This window comes from Xyrauchen texanus, chromosome 21 (genome assembly GCF_025860055.1).
Source record: "Xyrauchen texanus isolate HMW12.3.18 chromosome 21, RBS_HiC_50CHRs, whole genome shotgun sequence".
Classification (NCBI taxonomy): Eukaryota; Metazoa; Chordata; class Actinopteri; order Cypriniformes; family Catostomidae; genus Xyrauchen; species Xyrauchen texanus.
Genome location: NC_068296.1, coordinates 32,686,171 through 32,699,267, shown reverse-complemented (window position 1 = coordinate 32,699,267; position 13,097 = coordinate 32,686,171). Strand labels below are relative to the sequence as shown.

The 13,097-nt window shown below is 37.5% G+C and overlaps 1 protein-coding gene across 5 annotated transcripts in view; it reads right to left on the bottom strand.

Moving 5' to 3' along the window:
• The window catches only part of LOC127661584 (B-cell CLL/lymphoma 9-like protein), a 60,490-nt gene that overhangs the window by 12,230 nt on the left and 35,163 nt on the right, over positions 1-13,097 (bottom strand). For all 5 annotated transcript variants that reach the window (XM_052152344.1, XM_052152348.1, XM_052152346.1 and 2 more), the window contains exons 2-3: positions 9,762-9,823; positions 4,922-5,329 (exon numbers count right to left, since the gene is read on the bottom strand). In XM_052152344.1, the coding sequence (XP_052008304.1) occupies positions 4,922-5,234 (313 nt within the window). In that variant the 5' untranslated portion in view covers positions 5,235-5,329; positions 9,762-9,823. The remainder of the gene's footprint in view (positions 1-4,921; positions 5,330-9,761; positions 9,824-13,097) is intronic.

Genomic DNA, 13,097 nt, shown 5'->3' with positions numbered 1-13,097 from the left:
ACACATTTTGACCGTGAAATTTCCATTATTCTTCCAGTTGTTCATGATTACAATTATGATTTAAAAAGATCATTTTAAGAGATTTCTGGGGTAGTTACATTTACATTTCAGGTACTAACCGTTGGAATTAATAGATCTAAAGGATTTTTTACTTAGTTTACAAAAGAAAGAAATGCAATCTTGAGACAGTAACAATATCTAGTCATATTGAACTGATGAAATATTTCAGAGTGAAAAAAATTATATTCACTATAGATACACTACCGGTCAAAAGTTTTTAAACACTTTTTCAGAACTGTAAAAAACTATTTTTAAATTCTCTGATATTTCCAGATTTTTCATGTCCATGGGAACCTTTTAGGCCCTTTCACACATAACACGACACGGAAAAGCGAGACGAATTGCCGACAAATTGCGCTTTCAGAACCAAAATTGACACGAACAATCACTGTTAGCACATTCAAGCCTTAACTTTAGGTGGCTCTATTTGACAATACATTTTTCTCCGGTATAGAAAGTTGTACAATGAGTGGTGCATTTGTTTGTTTGAAAACGCTGTATAATGCACACACATAATGACTGTTAAAACAAATGTTGTCTATTGGAACAATACTAATAACATGTTATTGCCATATATACAACAGTTAATTCCGGTCCCCGAATCTGATTGGACGAGAGACGTACCATGAGCACTGATGGTCTGACACCATCAGCACTCGGACGCTTCACTGTGTTTGTATCTCTCCGCTTGTTTTCATGCCATTCTAAACTAAAGTGTAAGAGCAGTGCAGATGTGTTAAGAGCTACATTTGTCTTTTTTTTTTTTTTTTTTTTACATTACATATGTTAGCCAGCAGGTGGTGGCAAAAGATCATTTTGTGTTTAATATGAGCCAGTTAGGTGACGTAAGGTGAATCCGTTAGTCATTGTTTATATAGGACAGCGCTCCGTGATCGCTCATATTACTACTACATTACTGAAGCTAGGAAATAGCTTTAAACGGCTTTAAACGAACAACTTCAGCATTAAGACTCAACACAGCTGAGAGACACAACTGACTGATTGATTACAGAACTCAAGGTGCTTACCTCTTACTGGAGTTTCCACATTGGATACATAATGTTTAAAATGGCAGAGAACATTGCGGTTTCTATAGCGATCAACTCTTGTGCACTAGCTACTGCGAAATAGGGAGAAATACCCCTGCTTGGACAACTATTTTACCACTGAGATAGCTGATCTTCAGAAAGCTGACAGCATCTCTGTTAGGGAGTGGCAACAAGTGATCACACACGCTCTCTCTCTCTCTCTCTCTCTCTCACTCTCTCTCACACAAAGACACGCACGCACACACGCAAGCACGCCCACGCACACACGTCCATCCTTGTTTATCCAATAACTTCTTAGAAACAGCACAAGCCGTGATACTATTTCTGAAGTGACATTTTTGAATTACTAACGAAGGCTTGGATGCATCCTTTGTTTTAAACCAGATAAAGTAGTGGTGTAATAAAGTAGTTCCATGCACAAATACGTTTTAATGACCGTACTCAAATTTTTAAAAATGTACTTGTTCATTGAACTGTTGTATATAAGCAATATCACACTCGCAATCGTGCTACATGGCCCTACATCAGCACTGCTGTGATTTGGCCCCAGGCTGAGTGCCAGAGGTAATTACAGCAGTGCTGCCTGGGTAGCTCAGTGGTAAAGATGCTGGCTACACACCTGGAATCCCAAGGCGTGCTGAGTTACTCCAGCCATGTCTCCTAAGCATTCAAATTGGCCCAGTTGCTAGAGAGAGTAGAGTCACATGGGGTAACCTCCTCGTGGTCGCTATAATGTGGTTCGTTCTCAGTGGTGCGCGTGGCGAGTTTAGCGTGGATGCCGCGGTGGATGGCAACACACTCAACAAGCAACGTGATAAGATGCAGGGGTTGAGGGTCTCAGACGTGGAGGCAGCTGGGATTTGTCTCCCGCCAACCAGAGGCAACTACGTGACCACGAGGACTTAAAAGCACATTGGGAATTGGGCATTCCAAATTGGGTGAAAAAGAACCATCTACCTGATCAACAAGTACAACAGCTGGTTAGTATTATCCTAACAATGACAAAATAAAGTGACAAGTGCTTTTAAATTAAGTTTTTGTCTCTTTAATTTGGCTATTAGTCCATGTCTATTAGCTTTAAGGCCATCTATTTGCTAGTTTACTCCTAAAAGTAAAAAAAAAAAAAATAAATAAAATGACAGCAGATAAATGCATTTAGTATTCAAAGTCTTTCTCTTTCAGGACAACTGACCAAAAATATTGATGACTCATTTAGTCATCTATAAGATGTGTTCCACAATTAAAATGTGAATTCATATGTGAAATCTGTTTGCGTTTTTGTGACAGTTGGAGGGAGTGTGACAATGAACAAGAAGAAAACTGACATTATTTTAAAATTATTAAGTAGAAAAACAAAAACATTGTGACAAGAATTTTAGAAAGTAACTAAAAAGCAAAGTAATTAGTCATGTGATTACTTTTCCAATTAAGTAATCAATAATCTGATTATAATTTAAGAGTAGTTGTTAGTGGCTCATAGTGGATAACATTTTTTTGTAACTTACCCAACACTGATCATGGCAAGATAAATTACCTGCTTTATTACACATTTGTCTGCAGTTTCCCAGTGAAATGGCCAGTGGGGGCGCCAAAAGTGAGTGAAATAATGTCGTAATCAGACAAGGTTAAGATGTTAGATGGAAGTTTCAATGATAAAAACATACCTCTCAAACTTAAAACTTTCACCTAAACCTAACCAATAGTATCTTAAAAGATAAATGAGAAGGGAACAAAACAGACATCCCTACCCTAAACTTAACCAATAGTGTCATAAAAGCAAATGTGACATGAAAAGCAAATTTTCTGAAGCAACCACTTCATCTCATGTCACTTCTATGACACTTTCAGCTCACGTGTCAGCTTACATGATTGGCTGGGCTTGAGCCAATCTTCCAAGTTCAAAGTCCAACACTTTTATCAAGTGAGATACCTTACAAGCTAATCATGTTGGAATAAGTGTGTAAATGTAGGTGGATCTGTAATGAAAGCGTTAAATTGTCTCATTTTCAAATGATGTGTTAGATTAAATGTTCCGTTAGAGAAAAAGTTTTTCTCTATCATAACATAGCAGTGTGTAAGTAATAGTGAGAAGTGTATATAAAGTCATAATCAGCCATTGTAGTTTTGTGTGAAAGTGTAGATGTGTGAAAGTTAATAAAATGCACAGTTGTTGTAGTGCCTAGTGTTCATTTTTGTTAATTTCACCAAGAAACTACAACGAAACATAGAATGTGGCACGCAAAACTCAGTTTGCAAAGATGTAGTTATAGTAACGTTCCTTCTATGATACTAGGTTGGTCACTACCCAATTTCCTGTTTCAAATGGAAATACTTGATGTATACTTTCCACAGGAATGATAACTGTGCTCATCAAGCGATTTCATAGGGTCTTTAAAACTAAACTAAAACTAAGCAGAAATTTCAAATCAAAGTACAAATATAAACAAAAAATACAAAACACATTTTCAGAACTATAATAACCCTGACCCCTCCTTTACTTTACACCTTACATTCTATAATAAAGCCAAACAGGTGTGTGTTTGTGTGAAAGAGAAACTGCGAGTGTGTGTTTGCACACACAAAGGAGATTCAGTGCCATTACAGGAAGCCCAGATGACTCAGTTTCTCAAAATCACACTACTGCTCCGATATTTCCCCTGATCTCTCTCTCTCTCTCTCTCTCTCTCTCTCTCTCTCTCTCTCTCATACAAACATGGCCTACACAAAGAACTGGGCAAATGGAAATAAAATAAGACAGCACAATGAACCAAACAAAAAGAAACAGCAAACATGCGCACACACAGAAAAGAAAAACACGCCCTCACAATCCAGGAAGAGGGGACCTGTTATTGCTCTTTAGATGGTCAGAAGCTGTTTGAGTGGGAATCTCACCCCAACACATAAAACAAGACATTCTATTTTGCACAATTAATATAAGGCTTATTTTCGGACCACTAAGATGTTTGTATTGTTATCTTATTTTCATTTTCACGCAGTTCTCATTACCATAATGCAAATAAAAAAACTTGCTGTAAAGCAATATATATATACACATATATTTGTACAGCATTTATACATCATGGCAGTATTTGTACAGCTTTTAATCTGTCCTTTAATAGAATAGAATAAACTCATGACAATGTAATGACAATCATCACTGATAAAAATAGGATTTACTCATTTAATTTAAGTAGGGAAAATGTGCTTTATTCACAATACATTAATGGTCCTAAAATGATCTCTTTTGATTTTTGGGTGAAATGTAACCTGGACATGTTTTTCGTGACTTTCACTCAGACAACATAAGGGCACACTGGAGTGTGTATGTGTGTGTGCGTTCATACATTCAGGAACTATTCTACTTCCTGTCTCCATCCCGCTCAATTACAGAGTGACCAAAAGGAAAACACAAACACTTTCATGCACACATTTCGCACAGTTCCAGGCGAATACAAAGGGGCATGACGTCTGACATGCTACACACACAGACACATTTAAGCATGCACACACACGTGTACTTAGAAAGGTCAGGGCATTTTGGGGTTGCTGAAAACAGGCAGTTTCATCTTTACTGTGTTTCCAGTTGAAAGGGGAATTACAGAAGTGTGGCTTTTTGGGGTTGTCGATCAAGAGATACAGTGCAATGATAAATGACTAATATGAATGTGCATGTTGGTGTTGGTTGTGCACTACCCATTGAGTACCAGTGGATGGATATGTGTGTAACTGTTTTAGTATTGGGCTAGATTGGACTGGACCCTTTTTTGAACGCAATAGCTATCAGACTGGGACAAGTTTTAAGCATAGCCTACCTTTGGCATCCGGCTCCAAAACAGGGGTCAGTGATTCTCTTTGGTCTCCTGTGTCCATGGAGACACTTCTTTCCCTCTTGGTTTTGGTCTTCATCATTCCAATACCACTGCCTGATTCGCTGAGACTCTTCAGTCCAGGGTTGCCATGAGAAATCTGGTTGGATTTGACACCATGGTTCCCGGATCCACTGCCCTTTGTCCCCTGGTTTCCAGCAGATCCTTGCTGCTGCGCTTGGTTTACATTAGAGGGCTGTGATTGGGCCCCAGTAGTCACTTGCTTGCCATGATTGGATAGTTTATTTTCTGAGTGCATTTGATTGGTCAGTGATAAAGAGGAAATGAAGGCAGTTGGATCGCAGCAGTATGTTGTGTCTGTCTGTCAGTGAGACATGCACTGCAAACAGACAGCTAAATAACAGAGAGAGATAAAAGTGTCAAGAGTGTGTCTTTATAAATTTCACCCAATTGCAGAAAAGTATGTTAACTGTATTTCTGCATACAGTAAATTGGTCAAAGTCTGCTTAAATCATTATTGAATGCCTTGTGTAAACATGCACAGTCCAGTATTTAATAGCTGGTTGACCCTCCTTTGAAAGCAATGGACCTTTTCAGTTTGATGAAGTTTATTCACACTTTAATTTGGCATCTGGGCTTTTTTCTCTTTCACTGTACATTATATAATGAGTATTCATATCAGTCGCACTTTATATGACAGTGTTCATGTTACTGTGTATGTTACACGTACTGTATAGAGGCAGTTCTGAGGTGAAATGTCTACTGTGTGGCACTACATTTCCTTTCAAACAGATAAGGTTTTTAAATTGAATGCTTAAATCAACAAAACTGACCTCTTTAAACTTAAACCTAACCGATAGTGTCCACTAGGGCTGCAAGTAACAATTTTTTTGATAATCGATTAATCTAACGATTATTAGAATGATTATTCAGCGATTATTGCAATTATTAATCATTAGCTCTTAATCGATTATTCAGCTTGTGCCCAGAGTTAAAAGGTTGTACCAAATGTGCTTACTAACAATAAAGAGGACAAAATCATCTTTTAAAAATACCTCTAAATGACATTCACTGAATTAAAGGGGAAAAATATTTTTATAACATTTAATTCAGTAAAGAAATTCACTGCAAAAAAAAAAAAAAAACTAATTATCAAGTATTTCTTGTCTTATTTTCCATTTAAAATTGTCTAAAAATCCTTAAAATAAGATACATTTACTTGAGTAGCAACATATGAGATATTTAGTCTTGCTTTGAGAACGTATCTAAAATATACGTGTATTTGTAGAGCGGAGGAGGGCGGGGCCGGGCTGGAACAATGCGCGCCAGTCCCCAATCAGCCTGATGGGGCACTCGAGGGATAAAGGCGGCTGGTGATGATGGTTCGAGAGAGAGAGAATGACACGCAGCTGCTCTGTGTTTATGTTTGTGTGCTTTTGGTTCAGTTTTTCATTAAACTATTGCCAAGCCGGTTCTTGCCTCCTCCTTTCCCTTATACTGCTTTAAATATTTTTTTCACTTGGTTATAGTTCTGCGAGTGCAGTAAATATAGACAAAGACAAAATATACTTGTATTTCAAGATCTATTCTCTAAAAGCAAGTCTAAATATCTTATATTCTGCTTCTCAGGTGAATGCATCTTTTTTAAAAGGATTTCTAGATATTTTAAAATTTAGTATTTTTAATATTATATTCAACATTCTCAGATAACTATTTTTCTTCTGCATTATAGCTGCAAAAGTAAATGTACATTGTTTTAAATTTGTTTTAGATATTTATATTTGAAAACAAGCCAAAACAAATCAAAAAAGTATTTTATTGCAGTGTATAATGCAGCAATTTTATTGCAGGATAACGAGCCATCATGTTATAATTTAGCTGCATTAAGTGTGCGTGCTCGAGGGACGAGCGTCCCTGCGAAAGAGTGTTCATCAGCCGGATGCAGTTTCAGTCTCTTCACCTTAGATCAGGACATTCACGCAACTCATAGAAGAGGCGCTGACCACACAGAGAAATGTCAGTTTCAGAGTTTGTAGTTCTTTACATGATCTGCTTCTGTATTATTTGAACTTTAATGAAGCTATAACGCATGAAATACAATTGCATTTAAGATGTAATGCCGGGGTAATTTCTTTAAAGTGCTCCGACTCCACTTATTCCATTTACATTTACATTACATTTATGCATTTGGCAGACGCTTTTATCCAAAGCGACTTACAGTGCAATTATTACAGGGACAATCCCCCCCGGAACAACCTGGAGTTAAGTGTCTTGCTCAAGGGCACAATGGTGGTGGCCGTGGGGTTCGAACCAATGACCTTCTGATTAACAGCCTTGTGCTTTAGCCACTACGCCGCCTCACCACAACGAGAGTGCTTCTGAATTTACTTATTTGGTATAATTCCCACATACTTTGCGATCTACATCACCTGAAACTGTTTGGGAAGTTTAGAGAGTGCATCTGGACTGTGATCTGAGTAATTCTTCCTCATCTCAGTCATGAGTGAACTGCAGTGCTGCTCTCATAATTAGAGTTTAATGTGATCTCATGTTACGTTAAATGAGATCAAACGACTATTCGACGATACCGTCAACTAATCGTTTCAGTAGTTTCCACGTCATTTTTTGGTGCTTCTATTACACTTTCGGCCCACATGTCGACTTGTGTGCTCTTCAGAACTCATACCCCAGGTCTTTGCATCCTAAACGGAGCTACCATGCAATTTAATTGTATCCAAAAAAAGCTTGTAAATGTTAGTTACAATTATCGCCTTACAATTCATGTGCTATAGTAAGTTTTTACATGGAAAAGGGTGAAAAGGGTTTATGAATTGATAATCTGCCTCTAGGGAATGATGCAACAACATTGGCAATAATCTGCTAATATAGCTCAAAATGCCAGTGTACCATTTAAAGGAATAGTTCACCCAAAAATGGGAATTCTCTCATCATTTACTCACCCTCATGTGTATGACTTTTTGCTTTGCTGAAAACAAACAAATATTTGTAGAACAATATCTGAGTTCTGTAGGTCCATACAATGCAAATGAATGGTGACCTAAATTTGAAGCTCCAAAAAGTACATAAAGGCAGCATAAAAGTAATCCATATGACTCCAGTGTTTTAATCAATGTCTTCTGAAGTGATCTAATGGATTTTTGGGTGAGAACAGACCAAAATATAACTCCTGTTTCACTGTACATCTTGTCATTGCAGTCTCTATGCGCGATCATGATTTCAAGCTTGATTACACTTCTTAGTGCTTGATGCATGCATAGAGATCTAGATGGCCTTATAGGAAGTGTAATTGAGCTTGAAATCATGATCGCCAAGGAGACTGCTGATGTAAAGGTTTTGGTCTGTTCTCATCCAAAATCAATGATGACATGGATTGAATCCTATGGATTACTTTCATGCTGCATTTGTGCTTTTTGGAGCTTCAAAGTTTTGGTCACATTCACTTGCATTGTATGGACCTACAGAGCTGAAATATTCTTCTAAAAATCTTCATCTGTGTTCAGCAGAAGAAAGAAAGTCAAACATATCTGGGATGACATGAGGGTGAGTAAACGATGAGAGAACTTTCATTTTTGGGTGAACTATTCCTTAAACCTGCTATAGTTTACTTTCGCTTTCCAAACCCAGAAATGTGAAAATGGTCCATAACCTCCAAAAAACATAATTGTGGATCAGGCCTGCACAAAGATCAGGAGGAATTGTGCACCATTCCCCTTTAACAAACTGATTAAGTTCAGCAATATTCTTGGGAGGTCTGGTGTGAATAGCTTTCTGCAGCTCTAATTTGTGACACAAAGTCACATGTGCGGTCACACAACTAAGTGTGTTATCTAATCTTCTCTCAAATATCTTGATCAGATCGAATTTGGGGACAAATTTATGCAGAACTCCAGGTATTTCAAATGGTTCACGTATTTTACAGCAACTGTATGCTGAAAGGGATCTTGTGTTTAATAAATGCCGAATCGCAGTAGGGCTGGGTGGTATAAAGGTATATATGATAAAACAGCAGAGATGTTCTAAACTCTACTTCACATTGTGCCTTGTTGTTTGTGGTAAATAAGCAACGTCACACTTACAACTTGCCGCATTAAAATAGTATTTAACGTATGTGGCGTCACAGGTGTGTGTGTATCGGCTATTCTAGAATGGCTCTGAATGTGGCTCAACCAACCACAGTTTAGTGTCTGAACTATACTGTTTTTTTTAATAATGCCAGACTTATTATTTGTTATGAAAACACTTGCAAATATTCTTACATAATTATAATTATTAATTTTTTGAATTATTGGAATTGTTATTGTGATATACAATTATTCATACTGTGATATATGATTTTGGTCATACATTTTAACGTGAATCATAAAGTATGAGGAGGGTTTATATCCTCCTGAATACTCTTAACAGCACTATTTTGTATCATTTGTCATCTTTATGCATAAATGGGATTTAAAGGTTATTGCCAATAACACAATATCCCTCACAAAAGAGATGATAGTACTCAAAATTAGATTCTGGCCCTGGCCTACACAGCCAAAATGTTGCTTCACCGCTTCAAAGTGTTTTGATTGTCCAGCCAAATTATAAAATAGTCTCACTCCATTTTCTCTGAATATGAGCATAGTTGAACCAAACCTGTTTGTCACAGGACAGAACATAGTCCTTTAAGAGACCTGATTTCAGTTATAACTCAATTTTGACAAAAGGTGTAGTAGTAACAGCATTTTGCCTTTGCAGGGCAGTGCAGAACTCATGCTGGCTGGGGTTCTCTTGTTGGCAGAGAATACTATAGATTTGATTTACACACCTCACTGGGATGAAAGTCCAAACAAGTGCATTCCGACGTCTCCTCACTGCACACACATTGATCTATAACACAAACACACACATAAGAGAGATTAAAATAACAATAACAATGCCTATGCAATTATGCAATCACCTGAACATAATTATTAGAGTTAAGCGCTATCATTGTGCACATTAAAAACTAATAATATATTTCTAAATAAATAAGAGAATTTTATGCAAATGTAAATGCCATTCAAGTGTTGTAGAGCTGCAGTATGTGAATATTCTGAATTCAATACAAGTTAAGCTCAGGCGACAGTATTTGTGGCATAATGATGATTACCACAAAAATAAATTCTGACTTGTTCCTCCTTTTCTTTAAAAAAAGCAAGTTGCAAAAGAGTTCCAGTGAGGCACTTATAATGGAAGTTAATGGTGCCAATCTGTAAATGTTAAAATACTCACTGTTTCAAAAGTATAGTCACAAGATGTAAACAATATGCACGTTAAGATGATTTTAGTTTAGGGTGATAAAATCATTTTTGTGTCAAGTAATTTCCAATTTTACAAATTTGTTGCCATGACAATGTAAAACGACTGTAAAAGCAGCAATTTAGCCAACTTTACAGCTCAAATAATACACAAGTTTTAACAACAGAATCAATGTGAGTGCTTTTATAAAATTATAAGCATCCCATTTCCGTCTTTAAACAATGGTGGAACACTCTTCAGGATTTATCTTAATGATTTTTAATTCTAGAACTTGACTGTCAGGGGTGGATGCCCACAAATGTTTCCCATTTAAAAGCTCCACCAACAGAAACCACAAAAAAAAAAAAACACGTTAAAATAAATGTATATCCAAACTACCTCTCTCTTTAAAAAACAATTATTACTTTCATTCTCACTTCTAAATGTCCCTTTTTTTCTTTCCATCTTTCTTTCACATTCAGTGTTTGCAAATTAGACAGCTTGTGATGGACTGAAATAGATCTTAAAGAGGCATTTACATGTATTTACATGAACTTACAATATTTACATACATCTATTAAGCTATTTTTTACAGCCCTATTGGAGGAAAAATAGGCCATGTCATTCTTTTGCCATGGCACTGGAGATTCAGTAGCGGGGTGGAGCGCCGCTGCTGAAAAGCGGTGCAGGAAATACAGACCAAAGTCAGGGTAGTGACCATATGACATTTTTTGTGAATAAAAACTAGGCTGTAAAGGATAGACGTGCAATCTGTTCAGTAGGATGAACTGTTAAACACCTTGGTGTTAATCACTATGTTGATGAGACATTTCATTAATGAAGTTTTGCCTACATTATGGGGACCAAATGTCTGGACAGTAAACAGATAGTAAAATCAAAGGAAGCACCAATGTACAAGTTCTGCTGCCGATATTTTTCAGCCATTTCTGACCAAATTAAAACCATCGGCATATCGGTTATAAGCATGAAAACACTGATGGTTGGTTTATAATTAATTAGTAACACACTTTTTAAAACAATCCAGAAATAATAATAGCCACAATATTTAGAAAGGTTGGCACTCCTGAGAACATCTAAACAACTACATTACCCATGATCTAGCATAGAAAGCACCACCAACCAGAGAACAATGGTAAACAAATCTGCAAAACGTAGCCTACAGCAACCGCGCTCCCATGATGCACTGTGAATGACGTAATCGATTTGGTCTCCCATCCACCCTAAACTACTTATATATTTATACATATTGGAATATTTTGCAATAAACGTGAATTATATATATATTTATACATATTGGAATATTTTGCAATAAACGTGAATTATATTGTTTCTATACTTATAATCAACAACCTCAAATCAATCATTTTATATATTCCCATAGTTTTTTATTCAATGACATCATTCGCAATGTTTCATGGGATTGTAACCCGTGCCCTCATGAAAGACGGTAAGTACACAGTCTTGTACCCTTGTCTTTATGTCCATTTTCAAATACTTTTTTGACTCAAAACAAAGTTTGTGATGTTGTGATTCTCCTCTGAACTGTTTGGTTTGGTTCATGGCTCACAACTCTTTTATGAAGGATTTTATAAAAAGTCAATGGAAGAAATGAATGGGAAAAATTCTTCTGGAACACAGACGGCTGAAAAAGTGAGCAGGTGGGCACTGTTGCGCTCTATTGACCTGTTTCATTGACAGCCACCATATTTGAAACCATCCAGAGGAAGTGTCACTTAGAAGATAAAACTTTATTGAAAGAAAATTTTTATTTTGGCTCTGGTAATTATTTATAAAGATTGATAAATTGAAACCAAAATAACGGCAGCTTTTGCTGCATCCCACAGCGCAGCACACTGAAGATATATGGAATTTTGGTCACAAACATGGTGGCACGGTCATACAGTGGCGTCACATGAAACAGGTCAATAGGTTACATGATGAGGCAAACCATTCAAAACGCTTTGAAACCAGCAGACTTTGACGACTAAGGTACTGCATGTTGATTGAATCAATGGTGCATCCAGTAATTTTTCCTCAAAAAAGTTTTACTTCAAAAGAAATTAATAGAAATGTAGAAAAATAGGTATAAAATAACAGGTAATCAAATGAGATGAGGACTCTAGTCATATCAGTAACCTTCTAAAAGCTGTTTTAATTTACATGGAGAGGGTCTCCTCATGGGGGTTTCCAGATTTGCTCAGGTGTTGCTAGGTGGTTGCTACAGTGTTTTGGATGGTTGCTTATGTAACCGGTCCTGGTCGCCCCGCTCAGAACGGGACTCAAACCGGTGTCTCCGGCATGGGAGGAGGGTGCGTTAACAAGGAGGCTAAAGGCTACAGCCTCTAGCTTCAGTAGCTAGTGCACCTCTTGAGGTCAAGTGAGTGAGGTTTACACACTGCACAGCTATCTACCAGCTGGCTCCCGTTACACACACCCCCCTAAACCTCTCTCCCATCCGGGTCATGGCACCATTGTAACCGGCCCTGTTCGCCCCGCTCAGAATGGGACTGGAACCGGCATCTCCGGCGTGGGAGACGGGTGCGCTAACAAGGAGGCTAAAGCCTCTAGCGTCAGTCGCTAGTGCACATCTTGAGGTCAAGAGAGTGAGGTTTACACACTGCACAGCTATCTACCAGCTGGCTCCCGTTACACTTACTGCCACAAAGTCAAAACAGCCCACCACCAAGTCTCAAATAATATTCATGTTCCTAGAAATGGTTCGGTTGCCTCCTTTAATACGTCTATGGGAAATTTTTGATCTTCCACCAGGCAAAAACCATAAGTCTGATTGCTTAATAGCACACCTGTTCTTCACACAGCACACAATCTGAGGTATTATGTATGTAGCACAAATGGTGTATGA